Source organism: Schistocerca cancellata, chromosome 3 (genome assembly GCF_023864275.1).
Source record: "Schistocerca cancellata isolate TAMUIC-IGC-003103 chromosome 3, iqSchCanc2.1, whole genome shotgun sequence".
NCBI lineage: Eukaryota > Metazoa > Arthropoda > Insecta > Orthoptera > Acrididae > Schistocerca > Schistocerca cancellata.
Window position 1 is genome coordinate 766,041,272 of NC_064628.1, and position 20,424 is coordinate 766,061,695.

Consider the following 20,424-nt stretch of genomic DNA (forward strand, 5'->3'; position numbering starts at 1 on the left):
AGCACAAACAATGCATTGCCTCTGTTTAAATCACACCCACTTTTGTCAGCAATATTGTGTCTTTTCTGTGGCCTGCTGACTCACATTTATTTTTTATGTTACAGTAAAGTCTCAACAAGTTTCCCATAAATCTGAGCCTAATAATAATAATAATAATAATAATAATAATAATACAGGGTATCAATCATCCATTCATTTCCCTCACCTGCTCATAGTGCAATACCTGTTGAACCACTCTTCCCCCTTAGTTGTGTCTGTGTCAGTGGCACTACACATATACTTCTCCAGGTTTTTAAGTGTTTACACAAGCAATCCTTTCATTGGAAGTGGTATTTTAGGTGTTTGTCATAGTCATTACAGTACAACATTGTTTTGGTTTCTTTTTTTGATTGTTTTTGTTTGTACCCCTTCTAAAAATGAGTGCTGCAATGGAGAAAATGAAATTTGTGTCTTTGAATGTTAATTTAGAAGGATTGAAACAAGTTGACAAAGGAGAAATGATAAGAAAAACTTGCTCTCAAATACAGGGCAACAATGTCAGTTGTTGACTAGTGAAGAAACTGACTTAGATTGGTACAGTTTTGTTCAAAGAAATGCTCTGTAAGCTCTCTTAGCCAAAATAAAAATACTGTAAAGAATTAAGAGTTTGCAAAAACAAGTAAGGCAAATTTGTGTGTGTGTGCGCACGCGCGTGTGTGTGTGTGTGTGTGTGTGTGTGTGTGTGTGTGTGTGTGTGATTTTTAAGGGAGATGACGGTTTTGCCACTAATGTGGGTTGGCTCGACAGGTGAAAGAAGAGGTTTAGAATGTGTCAAATATATGCGGAGACAGATGCTCTGGTGACTGAGGCCATTTTGGCATGTATTGTATAGTTTTTAAAAAATCATAATTGAAGAAAATTTATCTAATGAACGAATTTACAACTGTGTCAAAACTGTTTTAAACTTCAAAATGTTGCTGGCAAAAATGCTTCCTTCTCATGAAGAAAAAAGTGTTCCTGGGTGCAAAAAAGGAAAGAGCAGCTCACAGTTATGGAAGCATCAAATGCAACAGGAAACAAAAAAATAACACTGGAATGAGATTTTCACACTGCAGCAGAGTGTGTGCTGATATGAAACTTCCTGGCAGATTAAAACTGTGTGCCGGACCGAGACTCGAACTCGGGAGTTTGAGTCTCGGTCCGGCACACAGTTTTAATCTGCCAGGAAGTTTCAAAAAAATAACACTGTTTGTGATGGGTAAGTCTGACAAGCCAAGAACATTCCAAGAACGTCACCGTGGCAGCTCTTCCGCTTATCTACATGCATCAAAATAATGCCTGGATGAATCAGAAAAACTTTAAAAATTGGTTTTTGACTTATTTGTACCAGAGTGCAAAACTGTTTTAAAGAGAAAGGACTGTCATGAAAAGCTATTTTGACAATGGATGATGCATCCTCACCTGCAAGTGTGGAAGAACTGTAGTGTGACGGAATCCACATCTTGTTTCTCCCATCAAACATTACCAGTTTGATTCAGCAAATGGATGAGGGTGTTGTAGAATGCCTGAAGAAAAAGTGTCATGAACGATTGCTACAATCAGTTTTGTATTTGGAAGATAATGAAAGCATTGCAGGACCTTTAAAGAAATTGACTGTAAAGGACATTCTATATTGGATCAGTGAGTCTTGGAGCAAGATAATCAGATACAATTTCTAAGTCATGGAGAAAAATTCTACAGGAAAGTAGGCCTAACACAGAAATGGAAAGTTTGACAATGAGGGCGATCACAGATTCTGTGATTCAATGAGAAGACTCTTCTATAATTGACATGATGAGGCCAAAACTGTACCAATGATGGGTCACTCCTATGGCTGCGCTGCACGTGAGGCCACATGCGCTATGTGGAACAGCAGCTTGAGGTGACACCAACCACAGGAAAATGTTGCAGATTCACCAAGCAAAAGACACTCCTCCATTATTGCATGAAGTAAATTGTTACCAGACTTAAGTTATAACCTTTATTTTGCCAATGTAGACACCTACATAAACTATATTCTTTACAGCATCATTTTGTTTCTTTTTCCCTCATAAATTTGTAGTCCATGTTTTCAGTAGTTTGAAGTGGTTCCATTCATCTCAAACTATTGTGACTCAGCTGTACTTTTTTTGTATATCAGATTTAATGCATTCAAATAACTTTCATGAAAATATTTCCATTAGTTAGTTGACAAAAATATATCTTTTACTTTCTTTGCATCAGTGGGTAATACTTCGCTTTAGCGTAACTTTCAAGAAAGAAGTATCCTGAGTAACACACACACACACATACACACACACACACACACACACACACACACACACACGCTTCCAAGTGATAGAAACATGCCTGTCCTTAGATATTATGGTAAGTCAGATTGTAATCTAATCTAATCTAATTGTGTCATTTAGGATGGATTCTTAAGTATTTCTCATCGAAGTAACTATCTTAAATTGTGTAACTGGGAGAGGGTAGAGCTCATCCATTAGCATTGTAGTGATAACGGATCTCAAGGATAATGCTGTCCTCAATGCTGCAGTAACTTCACTGGGCATGGTCCTATGGTTGGAAGTTGTATACGCTCGCCTTCTTCTGACATTTGAAATGACATATCCAGCGAGTTACAGGGGGGATTGTACAGAGGTGTCCAAAATTAAAGCAACAAACCAAAATTTTGTAAGGTTGCATTTATTTTGCCACAAAACAGTATAATCAGGTGATAGTAAAGTAGAAACAATATAAAGAATACAGAACGTAAGCAACTGCAGTATACTTAACAGTAGACAAAAATGTTCTTTATTTTTCCAACTTAACAGATTTACACACACATTCCGACAAGTGGTTAATGCACTCATTATGGCATGTGAACTCTGGCAGCAATACAAGACTGACAAATTACTGGGCATGCTCTGAATGAAGTCATCAATCTCATGTTGAGGCAATAACTCCCATTCTTCTTGCAGCGCTGCTTGCAAGTCTTGGAGAGTGGGTGGTGGATGCTGACGTGATGCAACTTGTGTCCCTAGTGCATCCCAGATATACTCTATGGGATTCAAATTGGGAAGAGCAGGCCATGCCATATGTGCAATATCTTACATTGCCAAGAAAACATCAACCACATGTGCTATATGAGGTTGAGCATTATCGTTCAGCAATGCAAAGTCTGGACCCACAGCACCTTACAATAGCCGCACATGAGGTTCCAAGAGCTCGTCACATTAGCTGACAGCAGTTAAACCTTGCCTATTTAACCATACAGTTTCATGAAGAGGTGTTTGAGTGGTTAACATAATCCGTGCCCACACCAGTAAGGATCATCCTCAAATCAGTCTCTTTCCACAATGGTTGGGTCCCTAAATAGTGTTCCACGTTCCCTCCAGATGTAAATCCGTCGAGAATCATTGTACAGACCAAATCAGGACTCATCTGTGAAAAGAACATTGGCCCACTGTCGGACTGTCCAGGTGGCGTGTTGATGGCTCCACTCTAGATGTTCCCTTCTGTGAAGATGCATCAGACGGACACATTCAGCAGGTCTGTAACAACAAAGGTCACTCTGCTAAAGCCTACTGTACACCATTTGCTTTGCTACAACATGTCCAGTGGATGCTGCGAGGTCAGATGCCAGTTGCCATGCAGTACTAAGGTGATACTGTCGTACCCTTACTGCCAAATAATGGTTCTCTCTTTCTGATGTTACACATGGTCAGCCCTGCCCCGGTCTTCAGTATACAGTTTCGATCTCTCTAAACTGTTGCCACATCTGAAAAAACAACAGAACCAATCACATTAAGCCACTGGGCCACATCAGTTTGCGACTTTCCTGCTTCCATTTTTCCCATGGCCTTCCACTGCAGAGCACCTGGTAGGCATCTTCTCTGTGCAATACTGCCCTGTCTGTGACTGTGTACACAGCAATTGTGGATGTGGGACTACCCAGCAAACACTATCCCGTTTGATAGATGCCCCAACGTTATCGTTGGTGTGGTTGTCTGGTGACCAGAATACCATCGTTTGTGCAGGATACGATTCCAGTTTGTATGATTATATTGTGAATTAGACACAGGACAGAGGTAGTGGTTTGTTGCTTTAATTTTGGACACCGGTGTAGTTTAACATGAACTCTAAATGATGGTGAAGCTGGATGTTTTTCACATCAGCAAGTCATTGCCAGAGGCAAAAGAAGTTATATCTGACTGAAAGAATCATAGAACTGATAGAGGACTCAATCCAGAACTTTGGTTTTTAGTCTGGCTCCTACCCACTGAACTAGATACCATGCAAAATAAAATGATGAGGCCATGTCAAGTGAGCGAATAGTATTAATATTTCTGTGCATTTGTGAACCTTTAATATGGCTTAAGACAAGTGTTTCAATTGCTTTTGACTGTTATCACAGTGTGCCTCAAAAAATGCATATAAAATGGATGAATTATGATCAGTCTGTTGATCTCTCGCTGTGGACAAAAACTTCAGAATATATTGACGATAAAATAATAATAATAATAATAATAATAATATCACTTATTTCATTTAGACACACTGTCATGTGGCAATTAGAGTTTGTTATGGCATTTGTATTATGAACTATCATCATATTTTTCAAGAAATGATTAAGCAGAATTGCAGATCATTTTACTGGAGATAGTAGAATGAAGATTTGATGTACATGCACATCATGCTTACATTTTTCCAATGAAATAGATCCAGTATTTTTATTATGTTTCTGACATCCTATGCATTTGATGTATACGCAGTGTTGAGGAATTTGGCACTGAGGTTCATTTGATAAATTTTTATTTGAGGGGGAACAGGACTCAATAGGCTATTGGACCAACTTGATTAGGTTTCTCGTGGTTTCTGTAAATAACTTCAGGTGAATACTGGAATGCATAATACAATAAAATGAACACTGATTCTCTCCTATTCTCTATTCTTCAATTTTTCAATTTAGTTATAATTCCATATAGGCCGAGTTCATAGTGAATGGTTCACCCACCTCATATTTTCCAATTAATTCCTTCTTCCATTTCAGTCTATATTTATGATTATAACTAAAAGTTTGAGCTACATTTACTTTCTATACCATAATATGTGCTATTCACACCGGTTATCTGAACTAGACTGAATAACTTCCTGCAGATTAAAACTGTGTGCCCGACCGAGACTCGAACTCGGGACTCGAACTGGTCCCGAGTTCGAGTCTCGGTCGGGCACACAGTTTTAATCTGCCAGGAAGTTTCATATCAGCGCACACTCCACTGCAGAGTGAAAATCTCATTCTAGACTGAATAGTAACCATCAGTAGTGAGTCCCTTTGTGCCACAATGGCCAAGTGATAATTGCTTATGATAGCCTTCTCCACTAAAGTCAAACGATGCGGATCTCAGCAATTATGGTTGTATGTAACAACACTGAAATGTCTACAAAAAAGCAGAAACAAAACAAACAATGCTTGAAACCTACACACACTGAGCAAAGCCATAACCTAATAATCATTCCGTATCTTAATGGTTTATCATGCAAAATGATCCATGGGACATGAAACTATCTGACTAATCTTATCTGTCGGTTACCTAAATTTCTGTCTGTTAATTCAACCTGCTGTAATGTACCTATGTGTAACATCTCAATATATATAGTCTAACACTTCAGATTGTATACTTATTCAATATTTTTCTCTAGTGGATAAATCATGACTGGAAAGATTGTAATTAGAAATTAGAAAATGTTCAGGTGTTACTCTAATTGCAGAGAGAAGAGGTGAAAAATGTGAGCTTCATATAGTGGGACTAAGAAAACCTATAATGACGCAGCTAAACTGTAGCTTGTGAAATTAACTTTAAGAAAAAAACAAAGATCCTTATGTTCAAGTCATTTGGAGTGTTCTGCCCACTTATCAATCAAAAGAATGTTCTCAGTAAAAAAACTAAAACAAAGAATAAGCCTATTCTTGTAGATGAAATTGTATGCTGACTTTAGAAGATAAAATTACAGTGACAGAAAATAAAAGAAAAATGGAAATTAAAAAGTTGTGATGCTATAGAGAAGTAATTAACAGGACATGGTCACATGAAGAGGCTACTGATAGAGAAGCTGCCACAAATACATTGAAAATGCATTCTTGTGATGAAAGTAACTGTATAAAACAGGGAAAAGATGGATGGAGGTTTGCTATAACGAAAAGCAGCTCACAGCAGGATGACTGGCAAAATATGAAGTTGTCACTTAAGATACGAGAAATGATCTTTTATGCCATAAAAAAATAGCCCTCGGATAAATGTGATTCACAGATTAAATACAGCACTCTCTCTAAAGAAGCGTTCGTGAAAATAAAAGTTTTTGGCTTTCAATAACTTATTACTTCCAAATGATAAAAAATTTATGTTGTACACTTCTCTCTCGCAAACTTTTTAGAAAGTTGCAAGCATTACACAGATCTATAAATGGACAGTGTTTATCTCATTTTCTGAAAATGACATTGAAATGGTAAAAGGGTAGTAAAGAACAGAACATGATAAACCTGCATAGTGTTTTGATACTTTATCTGTATTAGTAAACTGCTAACAACACCCAGTTGTAGTTGCAGGTTGCCTAGCTAACGATAACCAAAACCAACAAAAATTTGATTTTCAGTATATCATATAATTTCTGACTGATTTTAAAAATTTAAAATGGTGCCATAATCTGCGTATTAAGAAGTACACTCTTACATTAAAGGCTTAACAGTATAAGTAAAGTATTAAAATTAGAAACTGTATGTATGTATGAGAAAATGTAATTCATGATGCACTGAGAAAATGTGACTCATGACGCACCCCTACAATAACACGTGCACGCACGTTCACGCGCGCGCGCGCGCGCCCACACACACACACACACACACACACACACACACACACAATAAAAGTAAAAAAGTTCGTTGCTGCTGCATTTTCAGTGTTAATGCAGTAAAATGTCAGTATCAGACCTGAAAATTTACTACCAATGCTGTTCACAGCACATTTTGTACAGCATTCTCATATACCACTGAACATACCTGCAAAATTGTACCATTGTATGGCACATATTTCTGGAGATATGATGTCATAAAATGGGGTGTCCATGCATAACTTCAAATATTTAACACATTAATTCATTTGCAAAGTAATCAGATGTTTGAAGCTGTTTTGTACATTGCAGTTCGCCTCTTTAAAGAATCCTGGATGGGTTATGGGTTAAATACTAACTCATCTGTTTACCATGTTGTATTTGTTACTAACCTAAAGTATTTATTTTGTTTCCACTTATTTACTTAAAACTGCCCTATTGTGTGGGTATATAAACATACCTATAATGAGGAAAAGCTACCTGAATTTGGTGCATAGTGGTTTTAATTTATTTTCATTTATCTCAGTCTCTGTGGAAGGAACCATTTTGCTTTGTATCAGACTCATTATTTATTCGGTACTTCTGTAGTTTTCCCAGTTTTTAATGTGTAACCTTACTTTCTTAACAGGAGAAACAACTCTATTTGTAATTTACTTTCTCAGGTGTTTCTTGTCACTTATAGCTTTTTTCACATCTGTAAAATATTTGTGCATGTGAAAAATTCCAGTAGCCCCATGGCACGTGATCCACATTAAGCCATAAGTTCTCTTATAACTGGTTGAAGGCAATTCAAAGGGCAGAGGTAGGAAAGGGCACATCACATCTGACAAGATGATGCCTATATTCAAGCTGGTATACGATGATCTCTGACAACTGCAGTGCGCTGGGTGCGGCAGCATTGCATGCGTACGTCAGACATCATATTATACAATTTTGTAAATGTCACGATAGCAACATCTCAGTGTTGCCAGAGTTCCATGTAAGTGTTTCTTGTTTTCAATCAGTGTTAAGCACATATTGCTAAAGAGGTTTGCGTATGTTTATTACACAGATTGTGTAACTGAGTTTCTTGTCATTTATTGAAATAAGGGCTTCTCTTAGTGCAGGAAAGACTAGTTTGGAATAGGCTTTGTGCTCTAAGATACATCATGCTGATTTATATTCAGATTACTACTTTGAAGGAATAGGGCAATGGTTCGTCCTTTGACAGCAGCCAGTAACATAATTGACAGAGCAACGAAAGCTCGAATTGCAGTACAGTCACATACCTTTGAGCAACGTTGGAACCATTTGCTGTGGCACCTTGTCAGTAAGAGTGGTCTGCCTCATTGAGTGATTGTATTCTCGCCGAGATAAGGCAGTTGCATTGTTACCTTTGTCTTAGTATCAACGATTCTTCATTCACTAGACCTAAATTTACAGTACTTATATTTGCATCAGTGCTGTGGAACTTTATTTAATAATACTTGCGCAGATGTCAAATAGGTTACAACGCAGTAATAAGTTTGTACGTATAGTGAATATGCTTTTCAAACAGAGCAAAAATGCCTCTAAAATGGCAAAATGCAAGCATGTGATGTTGACAATCCACCAAAAACTGGACATCATAGGAAGAACGGAAAAAGGTGAGAACCGAAACAATATTATGAGTGAATGTAATATTGCATCTTCAACTATATATGACATTGAAAAACGAAGATAACAGCTAGAAAAATTTGTGTCACAATCTGCTTGAGTTAAAAGTCTAGATGTTAGTCAAACCCTAAAAAACCGAAATTAGAAAGTCTAGACAAAGTTTTGTATAATTGGTTCAGTACTAAAAAAGCAGAAGGAAAGCCAATAACAGAACCTACGTTAACTGAAAGCCCAATTTTTTTCACGAGGAATTAAATCTCTCCTACATTAGTTTTTTTTGTTCTCAGAAGGGTGGCTCGTAATTTTAAAATTTGTAATGACATCCATAAACTACTCTGAAGAGCCAAAGAAACTGGTATACCTGCCTAATATCATGTACGGCTCTCGCGAGCATGCGGAAGTGCCGCAACACGATGTGGCATGGACTCTACTAATGTCTGAAGTAGTGCTAGAGGGAATTGAATCTTGCAGGGCTGTCCATAAATCTGTAAGAGTTTGAGGGGGTGGAGATCCCTTCTGCGCAGCAGGTTGCAAGGCATCCTAGATATGCTCAATAGTGATCATGTCTGGGAGTTTGGTGTCCAGCAGAAGTGTTTAAACTCAGAAGAGTGCTCCTGGAGCCACTCTGTAGCAATTCTGGATTTGTGGAGTGTCGCATTGTCCTGCTAGAATTCTCCAAGTCCATCGGAATGCACAATGGATATTAACAGATGCAGGTGATCAGACAGGATGCTTATGTATATGTCACCTGTCAAAGTCGTATCTAGACGTATCAGGGGTCCCATATCACTCCAACTGCACATGCCCCACACAGGGCCTCCACCAGCTTGAACAGTCCCCTGCTGACATGCAGAGTCCATGGGTTCATGAGATTGTCTCCATACATCCATCTGCACGATAAAATTTGAAACGAGACTCGTCCAACCAGGCAACATGTTTCCAGTCATCAACAGTCCAATGTCAGAGCAGTCATCAAGGGTACACAAGTGGGCCTTCGGCTTCGAAAGCCCACATTGATGTTTCATTGAATGGTTCACATGCTGTTACTTATCGACAGCCCCGCGTTGAAATCTGCAACAATTTGTAGAAGGGTTTCATTTCTGTCACGTTTAATGAATCTCTTTAGTTGTTGTCGATACGGTTCTTGCAGGATCTTTTTCCAGCCACAGTGATGTCAGAGATTCAACATTTAATCGGATTCCGATATTCACGGTACACCCGTGAAATGGTCGTACAGGAAAATCCCCACTTCATTGCTACCTCGGAGATGCTGTGTCCGATCGCTCACGCGCTGACTATAACACCCATTCAGACTCACTTAAATCTTGATAACATGCCATTGTAGCACAGCAAACAATTTAACAACTGCACCAGACACTCATTGTCTTATATAGGCATTGCTGACTGTAGCGCCATAATCTGCCTGTTTACATATCTCTGTATTTGAGTACACATACCTATACCAGTTTCTTTGGCACTTCAGTGTATATCTTTCTGGCGAAATAAAGTCAATTGATAAGACTGCTGCAGATGAGTGCAATTCAGTATTTCACAAACTTGTTGATGGGCATAAGTTGTCTCCACACCAAATTTGCAGCATTGATGAGACTGGCCTGTTATGGCGGCGTTTGCCTAGTTCAACCCTAATGTGACCTGAGGAGTCCAGAAACGAATAATGGCAGAATAACTGTCTCGGTGTGTGGAAATGCTCCGGACAGCCATAAACTGTAGAAAGCATTTACTTTATACTGTTTTTCAAGTACAACCTTAATCTCCTTCAAAGTACTCTCCATTAGCATTAATGCATTTGGCCAAACATTCATTCCACTGTTGGAAGCACCTTTTAAATTCATTCTCTTTGATACCTGCTGGCACCTTCATGACAATGCATTTTGCATCTGCAACATCAGCAAAACACTTCCCTTACACGTTTCTCTTCATCCTTGGGAACAGGAAGAAAACCAAGGGTGCTAAATCTGGCGGACGGGGCACGTGGGGGCAAAGTAGTCATCTTTGTTGAGGCTAAAAACTGGTGAGCACTTGAGAGCTGTGTATGCATTGATCAGATCAGAAATTTTGCTGAATCTGTCCTTGCTTCGAGCAGTTGAAGGGTGACTGGAATGGGGCTAATCTTCAGTGACCATTTCTCCCTTTTTAAACCAATAAAATCATTCTTACACTTGATTTTTACTAAGAGCATGTTCTTTGTAACCTGTTTGCATCAAAACAACAGTTTCTGCTGCATTCTTGCCAAGTAAATAACAAAATTTCACTGCCGCACACTGTTTGTAAGAAAATAGCCTCTTTCTCATGCCATGTCTGCACTTTATGTGCACTCGGAGGACTGCCAGAGAAACCACACCTGTCAGGTGACACTGCATCGCGAAATAACTCTTGGAGAGGTCCTGCAACATTATTCTGGCAGTGCAACCCGGTACTACAAGTACAGGATGTGCATCATCACAATTCCAATTTGTTTTGGGTCCCCCTTCATATGCCAGTTATTTACAATGTACACACTGATGCCTGGGTAAAAGCAGAGTTGTTTAGACTGTTTGATTCACCACTTTGTTACAGCTGTGAATAAATAAATAAATAATTAAATAAAAATTTTAAAGATAGGCTGACCTACAAATTATAAGACGGTTCTCATCATTGACAGTTGCCAAACTCACCCTCCAGAATCGAAGTGTCTGTCAGGAAATTTTTTTCACCTATGTTCCTGCCAAAGTAACATCACTAATCGACCCATTGACTGAGGGGTCAAAAAAAATTTCAAGTTCTGAGCAGAGGAATGTTCGTACAATAGTTGCTAAGCTCGGACTGCAGTGCCAGAGTGTTTCTACACAATTTTAACATTGAAGACACTCTTTTCTTGGCTGTAGTTGCTTGGGCCTCTGTGAAAATTACAACATCGTGCAGGGTCTGGAGGAAAATGTGGCTCAAAGTGGTCGAAGGTGCAGAGGTGGAAAGCAATGTAAATGATGATGAGTCGACAGCTCATCACTCTGAAATTGTACAAGTGATAAATTCTGTGTCCAGGAATGAACTGCAAAGTGCATTGTCAACAGAAGAAGTTGATAAATGGATCGACATTGACAGAATTTAGCTATGGAAGAAGATCTGACAGATATGATATGATATTATGAAGTGTTTTAAACCCACAGGCAGCACCAGAAACTGAAAATGATGAAGAAGTAACACCTACAATTTGCATCTCTTGGGCTGAGGCTTCAGAAGCTTTAAACACTTTTGTGAAATTCACAGAGAGTAGCCAACAACACAATGCTCCTGAAGTCATGAATCCACATATCATACAAAATAATTTATATCAGAAGAGAGGTAAATCCAAGAAACACAGTAGCATTTCTACAAAGTTCCAGAGGCCTCAAGAGAAAATTTCAGATAAACTGTTGGTATTAGTTGCCCCTACATACTCCACACCTTCAAAGATGTCAGATATGTGTGTTATTCCTAAAGATAGCAATTACAATTACATTGTTCCAAATTCTTGATTACAATTTTCATTAACCCCCAGGGAGCTCATGGTTCTTTCGTTAGTGTGTGTGTGGCGCCCCCAGAGCTCTGAGCCATTGCAGCCCATTCATCCTTCATGGGCAAAATTTCCTTCCCAATGGCCCTCCCCTCCTGCCTCGCTCCTTCCCCGCTGTCCCTCCTCCTCCTCCTCTCGGTGTTCTTACTTACTGCCTATCCACCTGGCTTCCTGCATTCCTTGCAGTTTTGTTGCCCTTGCCTTTTTTCTTTCATCCTTCCTTTTTGGTACTTTTGGTCCCCCTTTGGGGTTGGACTTCCCCTTCTAAATTTTCTCTCCATAGTGTGAACCATTTGGGGAAGAACTCCCTCTCTCACATGTACAGCATAGATTCCTCTACCCCTTCCTTCCCCCTCCACCTCACTAGGTTACCAGCACATGTAGCCAGTCCAAGTGGTGGGGCTGTTACATACCCATCTGACTGAGCCCCCTGACAAAACAGAGATCACACTTCTGGTACCTGAGCTGTTGCCTCCCCAGTTATGCCTAGTACTAGTTGCTTGTCGTCCGAGAGCATAAGAACTAGTGGCAATGGCCATCATTCCAGATGGCCCGTGCTGTGGCTGGGTGGCACCCATGAGGAGAGCCCCTGATTGGAGTAGGTTTTATCAGAGCAGATGCTTTGTATATAAAGTGTACCAAACTCCAAGAAATGTGGCCATTCTTCTATGGCTGTCTCTTCAGTTTGGTAATGGATCAGTGAATGCTGCTTCTTATGAATCTGCAGACTTCCTTCCCTGGCTACGCACTGGGAGGGGGCCAGACTCTCTGGCTTGGGGTGAAACTCTTTCCTCACTACCTGGTCTGTACTAGGATGGACAGGGACGCATTCACCACCACAAAGCTGTTAGTTTTTGTGGAGGCAAGTTTGGCGAAGTGCAGTCTCTCAATAAGATGCAGTCAGCTTCCCTGTTGATCAAAAATTCTGCTGGCCAATCTGCAACTCTTTGTACCTGTGATCATCTTGCCGATGTCCTGGTATCCATTATGTCTCACCAGTCTTTAAACATGGTCCAGAGAGTCATTTTTCATAGGAACCTCATCTTCAAACTAATGAGGAACTACAGGCCAATCTGGAATGACAGGGCGTTCATTTTGCCTGGCGTGTGCAGAAAGGTCGCAAGGACAATAGCAGTGGCCTTTATTCTGGCTTTTGAGGGAGATACCCTCCCAGAGGAGGTCAAGCTTATATGTTATCAGTGTGATGTGAAGCCATATGTCCCGCCACCCATGAGGTGCTTTCAGTGCTTGCGTTTCGGGCACGTCTTCCCAATGCACAGCAGACCTTCTGTGTAGTGATTGTGGACACCCACTACATGAAGAGAGACTCTGTGTTCCACCACCTGTGTGTGTTACTTGTCATGACCATCACTCTCCCTGCTTACCAGATTGCTCGGCTTATGAGAAAGAAAAGAAGATACTTTCAGTATTAGTCTCTGGATCGCTTATTTCACACTGAGGCTTGTCACAAATTTGACCAATTTCATCCTATATCGATGACTTTTATTTTTGCCTCTGGTACATCCTTACCCCATACTCTCTCTCCCTTATTTCTGTCCCAATCCCCTCTCCTCTCACCCTCCCCTGTGGCTCCCATCTCCTTTCCTCCAAGTGCTGCCCCCCCCCTCCCCCCACCCAGCCAAAGTAGTGCCCCCCTTCTTTGCGTCAGCCAGTGATAGGGCCCCTTCCTGGGACCCATTCCCCCAGCGTCTCCCAAGCTGGAGACCTGCTACCACAAATCGGTTACAGGACACACAGTCTGTGCACCCCAAGGTCACCTGCTCTCTTTTGGTTTTGGGTTTTGCAAAACCCTGCTTTCTCTCTGTGCCCTACCCTTCTCAACGCAAGAAGAAGAAAAATAAAAAAGAAAAGTCCCAGGACAGCAATGCCCCCCAACACCCCACCTCTGCCAGTGCCCCCAGAGGTGCCATCTCCCCCTCGCAATATGAGCCTGATCTCATATTTATGGATGTCATCTCGTCCTCATTGGTGACAGATGGTGACCCAGCGGCGTCATTGGCTCCAGCCTATTCAGTTGCAGTCCCTTACTGCCTTCAATCCTTTTGTGGGTTCTGTGCTTTGTCTGAACCGGGTCAGCCATTTGAGGACATTCGATGGCATCTGCGCATTGGTCCCTACGGTAGTACATGGATCGCACTGCGTACCCCATTGGAAGCAATTGCCACCCAGGTCCTCTTGGACTCTGCAGTCACAGTTTGCAGTCAGTCTCCCTCCTGATGGACCACCTACATCTGCTGCTCTAAGTGCCCTCCTTCAGCAACTCCCCCCTCCCTTCCTTCTCCTTGGGGATTTTAAAGCCTATTACCCTTTGTGGAGCAGTGTTTTCTCATGTAGCCAGGGACTCGTCTTTGACCAATTTCTTTCCAACCATGACCTGTGTCGTCTTATGGTGGTTCCCCTACTAATTTTAGTGCCGCATATGGCTCATTCGGGTCCTTGAATCTCGGGACCTTTTATCTCCTTACCAGTGTGGATTTTGGAAAGGACAGTCTCCAATTAATCATTTGCTTTGGTTTGAAACCACAGTTCAGCAGGCTATTTCTCAGCACTGCCATCTCACAGCTTTTTTCGATCCTCGTAAGGCCTATGACACAGCTTGGTACCATCACATCCTCTTCACACTCTACAAGTGGGATCTATGTGCCCCCCCCCCCCCCCCCCCTCTCGATTTTTATTTTCCACTTCCTGTCCCACAAGTCATTCAGAGTTCATGTTGGCACTGTTTCTTAGCTCTCCGGGGACCCTGCGTGGCTCTGTATTAAATGTCCTTTTTCTCATGGACTTGTGCCCTCTGCTGGACTGTTGGTCACCTCTCCCTATGTGGATGATTTCTGTATTTGGGCTAGCTCCCACTTGGTGGCCTCTGTGAAATGGGAACTCCAGGGTACCATCCAGCACTCTTTCAGTTGCAAACTCTCGCACAGTTTTTGATTCCCTCCCCATAAGTCAAGAGTGGTGCATTTCTGTTGCTGTACTATGGTGTATCCTAATCTGGAGCTTTACCTGATGCCCAATGTCTTGACTGATCCTCCCCAGTTCTGTTCCTTGTCTTTTCTTTTTGAAAACAAGCTTACTTGGTTACCCCATATCCAACATCTGAAGGTTGGCTGTTTTCACAAACTCAATGTTCTTTGCTTCCATGCCCACGCCTCTTGGGGTGCAGATCGTTCAACCCTTCTCCGCCTTTACTAGGCATTAGTTCTGTCTTCTCTGGACTGTGATTGTCAAGTTTATGGTTAAGCTCCCCCTTCCACCCTGCTGCTCTTAGACCCAGTTCACCATCATGGTATACATTTAGCCACGGGTGCCTTTTGCACTAGCCCTGTCAACAGTCTTGACACTGGAACTCCTCTCCCTTCGATTTGGCGGTCCCAGCTCCTGGTTTGCTGTGCCATCACTATTCACTCTTCCCCTGTTCACCCCTTCTATTCTATTCTTTTTGCAGATTCGGGCCATCGTCCACCCGCTGCCTGCCCTTGGGCGGGTTTATCACTTGGGCTCCACTTTGCTACTCTCCACTGTGACTTCCATCTCCCCTCCTTGTCCCCTTCCCCACATTCTCTCCCAACCACACCCGCTTTGGTTAGTTCCTTGGCCCCGGATTCGGATGGACCTCTTCCAGGGTCTGAAATCCTCCACCGCTCCAATGGTGTCCCATTGTTTGTTCCAAACATTCTTACAGGAATTTCAGGATGCCATTGTTTTTTACACTGATGGCTCTTCTGTTGGCATGGAACACAATCTCTTGTCTGCCATGTGTGGGGTGTTTACTTTGGAATTGATGGCCATGTATTGGCCCTCTGCTTCATGAAACAGTCCTCACTAACCCATGTTTTGTTATGTATGGACTCAGTGAGTGGCCTTCAGACTATTGTTCAGAGTTTTTCACACCTCCCCTTGGTCTCTGCCATCTGTGACTTTCTTGCTGATCTTGGTGATGCTGGTTGTTCAATTGATTTTCATTGGGTTCCTGGCCACATACGTATCCCGGGTATTGAACTTGTTGATCATCTGACTGGGGGGGAAGGCCGCCTACCCCAGTTCTCGATGATCCCTCCAGGGGCAGATTTGCTGCTGTACATCAAATCTCTTTTTGCTCAATCATGTGGTAACTCTGGGGAACTAGCCCCACCCCACCCCGTCTAATAAACATCACACCATTAAGGAGTCTCCCACCATGTGGTGTTCTTTCCTCTGCCTCTCCCAGCGGCAGTCTATCATCCTCTCCTGTCTTTGCATTGGCCATATAGATATTTTACTCTACAGTGAGTGCCTTCCCCCATCCCCCTTTGTAGGTGCAGGGTTCCATTCATGGTGATCCATATTTTGCTGGACTGCCCCCACCTTTAGGCCCCTTGCAGTAAATGTACCCTCCTACAATTATCACAATACAACGGGGCCAACACCAGGGAAAGAAAATGGTAGCAGACGATCTTTGCATGGTTGTGTCTGTCCTTGGCTTTCTTTGTGAAAGTGTCTTGTCCTATCAGGGAGTAAGTTCTTGAATATTCCTCTGGAATTTTAGTCCCTCTGTTAGTGTGGACATTGGTTATGGAGATCCTGACTTTGCCTCCATACCATCCAGGTCCCTGCCTTTTCCTATATTTTGTCTGGTCTGATGTGCTGTCTTGTTTCCACTTTTCATGTGTCTTCTTTTCCTGGTGTTGGCCCCATTGTATCGTGATAATGGTATGGTGTTGGTGTCAGGACAGGTCGATGGCGGTGCTGGTACCCCATCATCCGTAGCGTTTCTGGGGCACCCTTGCTCTCCCCAATTCCATCCAACCCCTCCTGTTCTTTCCTCTTCCTGCTGCCATGATGTCCACTTTCCTTCCTCATTTTTACATTATCCATTCTCCTTGACTGGACTGTGCTGTTTGTGTTATTCCTCTCTTGATTTCTGCCATCCTACATCATGGGACCGATGACCTCGCAGCTTGGCCCCTCTCCCAAATCAACCAACCATCATTAATTAGCTTGTTCTTGATATTTTCAAATCAGTGGCACTTATTTATTTTGTTTCTGGTGTACAACAAAAATTTTGTTTATTGAACTTTTCTAACACTTTGAGCCTTAAAACTAGTTTAATAAGCAGTACAATAATCTGTTTTTAATTGAATTTTGTGTACAGAAAAGTAATACATACTTCTAATTTTTTGATACTTTAATCTCACCTGTTGTGTTTAATAAATAAAAGTTACATGTTTTGTATGTTAAAACTGTAGGTTTTGCTTATATCCCTTTTCTTAAACCAGGTTTTTAAAAATGACGATAATTCAGCACCGACAGATCCCCGAGCATGCCGAATAGTTGAAGTCTGGTTGTGTATGCATATTTCAGCCGGAAAGAGTACACTACATATAAAATCTTGATAGTTTCACTGTCAGAAAGTAAAATGTTTACTACGGGCAGTGCGACAAGCCTTTCTATTGTTTTAAGGAAAATTGGCATCAATTCAGAGAATATAATATGGATGAATGAAACATGGGTTTACATGCATGTGCAAGATCAGACTAATGGACAGACAACACATCACATAACAATGAGTGTGCCTAAAGGGAAGGGTGGATGACTTATTATTGATCAAGAGGTCTCTAATTGGGATTTTATGCCTGGTACTAAGTTCTTTTTTCAGTAAAAAGAAAATAAATAAAAAACTAGATTACCATGAAGAAGTGACTGAGGATACATTTAAAGAAAGGTTCATTACTCACTTTGTACCATATCTCAGTTCGGGTAGTGTTTTTGTAATATATAATGCTCCATACTGTTCTGTTTTTGTTAAATAAGACCCAACTTGTTCACAAAGGAGGAGAAAATTTTGGGTTGGTTGAAGGAAAACAGTAAAGATACAAACCACAGAAAACACCATATGCAATTGATTCAGTAATACAGAACATGGGCTGCTTCAATGATACTGAACTTATCTGGGATTAAATTGAAGGACATGTCACAGACTGAAATAAAACATTTACACTCTGGGACACGGAGAGACGTGAACGAGGCAGTCACACAAATAACCCAAGATAAAGGAAGAAGATTGGGAACCAATGTGGAATGAGATCAAGAGATCAAATGAAGAAGGAGGCATCAGAGAAAAATCAGTACCGAATATAGTAGTTTCTCAGATGATGAATACAACAGTGAAGATAGTGTGATGTCAGTGCAGTTGTAACAAAAATGCCAAACTGATAAAGACAATTGTGATGTTGACATTCTCTCATCATTGGTTATTTCATATGTACCTTTCATGGTCTTTGCATTTCCTTGTGAATGTAAAAAGGAGGGTGGGTGTGTGTGTGTGTGTGTGTGTGTGTGTGTGTGTGTGTGTGTGTGTGTGTCATTGTTCTGACACCACCATCACGCGAACAGTATTTCCCCTTGTATTTCTCTTTTTTGCAGTATCATTCCCAGTTCTCAGAAGTAAAAGATTGGGAGTGTATACAGAATTCCTTATATTTGTGGCATATGAACTTCACTGATTTATTGCACTCTCCAAAATGCCTTTAGATTGTGCTAATACTATGGCATTTAGAGTGCAATTAGAAGACAAAAAGTGGACGAAGCTGGGGCCTTCACTTTGAGCAAACAAGCCAACAGCATAAGACTTCTTGACAGGTTTACTGATATGAACAAATATTAAGATAAAAGTTGTTGTGGGGGGAAAAGTGTATGTTGCAGGCACTCAACCGTTCACACTTTAATGTCAAACGTTGGGGAGTTTCTGCAAATTGTTTCTTATTGTAAGATGCGTTATAAATTGCAGTAACACAGCAGACAACTATTGCTACTGCACTCAGTTCTGTCAGCTATAAGTAAAGGCCAAAAGTCTTAAGAATGCTCACACACGTGTAATCCATAGTGCCCTGTACAAGATACCATCAGCTTCCGTAGTCGTTATTGCACAAGACATCAGAGAAACAATCACTTTGCCAGTCGCAGGCAGCACAGACCTTTAATACAGGCAGTTGAGGTTGAAAGCTGGCAACACCACTGCTAGCTTTCAGGATATTCTTATGCTCATTTGACAATAATGAAGAATTTCAGTGAAGTTTGAGGACAGATTTACCTTACTGTACATAGGTGATAAAGCCAGTCATTCAGTTTACATAAGCCTTTTTCTCCCTGACCCAATATTAAGTTCATTTGTGTGTTCATTTTTCACAGCAGCTATTATATGAAGTATTATATTGCTTTTATTGTCCTAAGGGTATTGCGAACCAAAAAATATTTTCCGTAATGCATTTCACTTAACTGGTAAAGCATCCACAGTATTGAGTTGTGTTAACTACTCCTTTTTACGTGTTGTGATGCCAAGTGTTTTCAAATTTTTTAATTTTTTTTTTTTTTTCCCTCCAATATCGGCAGCAGTTGAAGTTAAAATCTTGTTCATAGTATGCCTATGACTGGAAAAGCAAAATAAAACTGGGCATATTATATTTTTCCCATGTACTAAGCACCCGTTGTTTCTGTCTCTGTTTTAATTTACTTTTCTTTTGCTTTAGGATCATCAAATTAATTCTGAACAGATATTTCTTTCCACACCTTTGTTACAGATACAGCTACAGAACAGGGAGTCGGAGATCATTCTTGCTAGGAACATACACTTGATGACTCTAATTTTACTCAGATAGAATGTTGCCTGCCATTACAATAGAACAATAACTTCAGTATTTCTTGTCTTTTGTTTTCAGGGATATCAGTGCCCTCCAGCACGAAGACTTTATCAATTATAGCCAAACTGGGGTGTTATGGTCTTCTACTGACAGAACACTCGAGAGCAGACATTTTTCAGTCGGTTATGTTGAATATCAACTCAGATGACTTGCATTTTGCTCTTCAGACCAATTCTTAATATATACCAGTTGAATATAAATTGGCTATTGATATTATAAAAAAGAAAATGGAAGGCTCTGTTGTAAATTTGCTGTGAAATTTTATTTTTTGATAACATTAGTTTTACTGTTTTATATCATTTATTACTGTGCTAAAATAAAATTGCATTTTGCTGGAGATATCCTAGCAATTATATTAATCTGGGTTTGTCATTCTGTAGTCATTTACTTTTATCCTTGATGTCCTCACTGCCAGCATAATGCCTTCCTTTGATTGTTTTATTTATGTTTGTCGTAAGAAAAATGTTATTAAATCATGCAGTCAGGAAAGATGGTCCAACACTGTTATTTATTCACTGAAAAAACATCCCTCACAGATTGGGTCTTATGAGCTAACAGAAGTGACATGCACTTTTAGCAAAAGTGTAAGCACTGGTAATCCACATGGAACCATTTCAACTCAAAAGCACTTTCCAAATCAGAGATCGGTAG

The 20,424-nt window shown here is 40.7% G+C and overlaps 1 protein-coding gene across 1 annotated transcript in view; it reads left to right on the forward strand.

The window, feature by feature from the left end:
- LOC126175798 (origin recognition complex subunit 1) overlaps window positions 1-20,132 on the forward strand; it is a 136,870-nt gene extending 116,738 nt beyond the window's left edge. The window contains exon 10 of the mRNA XM_049922779.1: window positions 19,792-20,132. Coding sequence (XP_049778736.1) covers window positions 19,792-19,952 — 161 coding nt within the window. The 3' untranslated portion in view covers window positions 19,953-20,132. The remainder of the gene's footprint in view (window positions 1-19,791) is intronic.
- The last annotated feature ends 292 nt before the right edge of the window (window positions 20,133-20,424 follow it).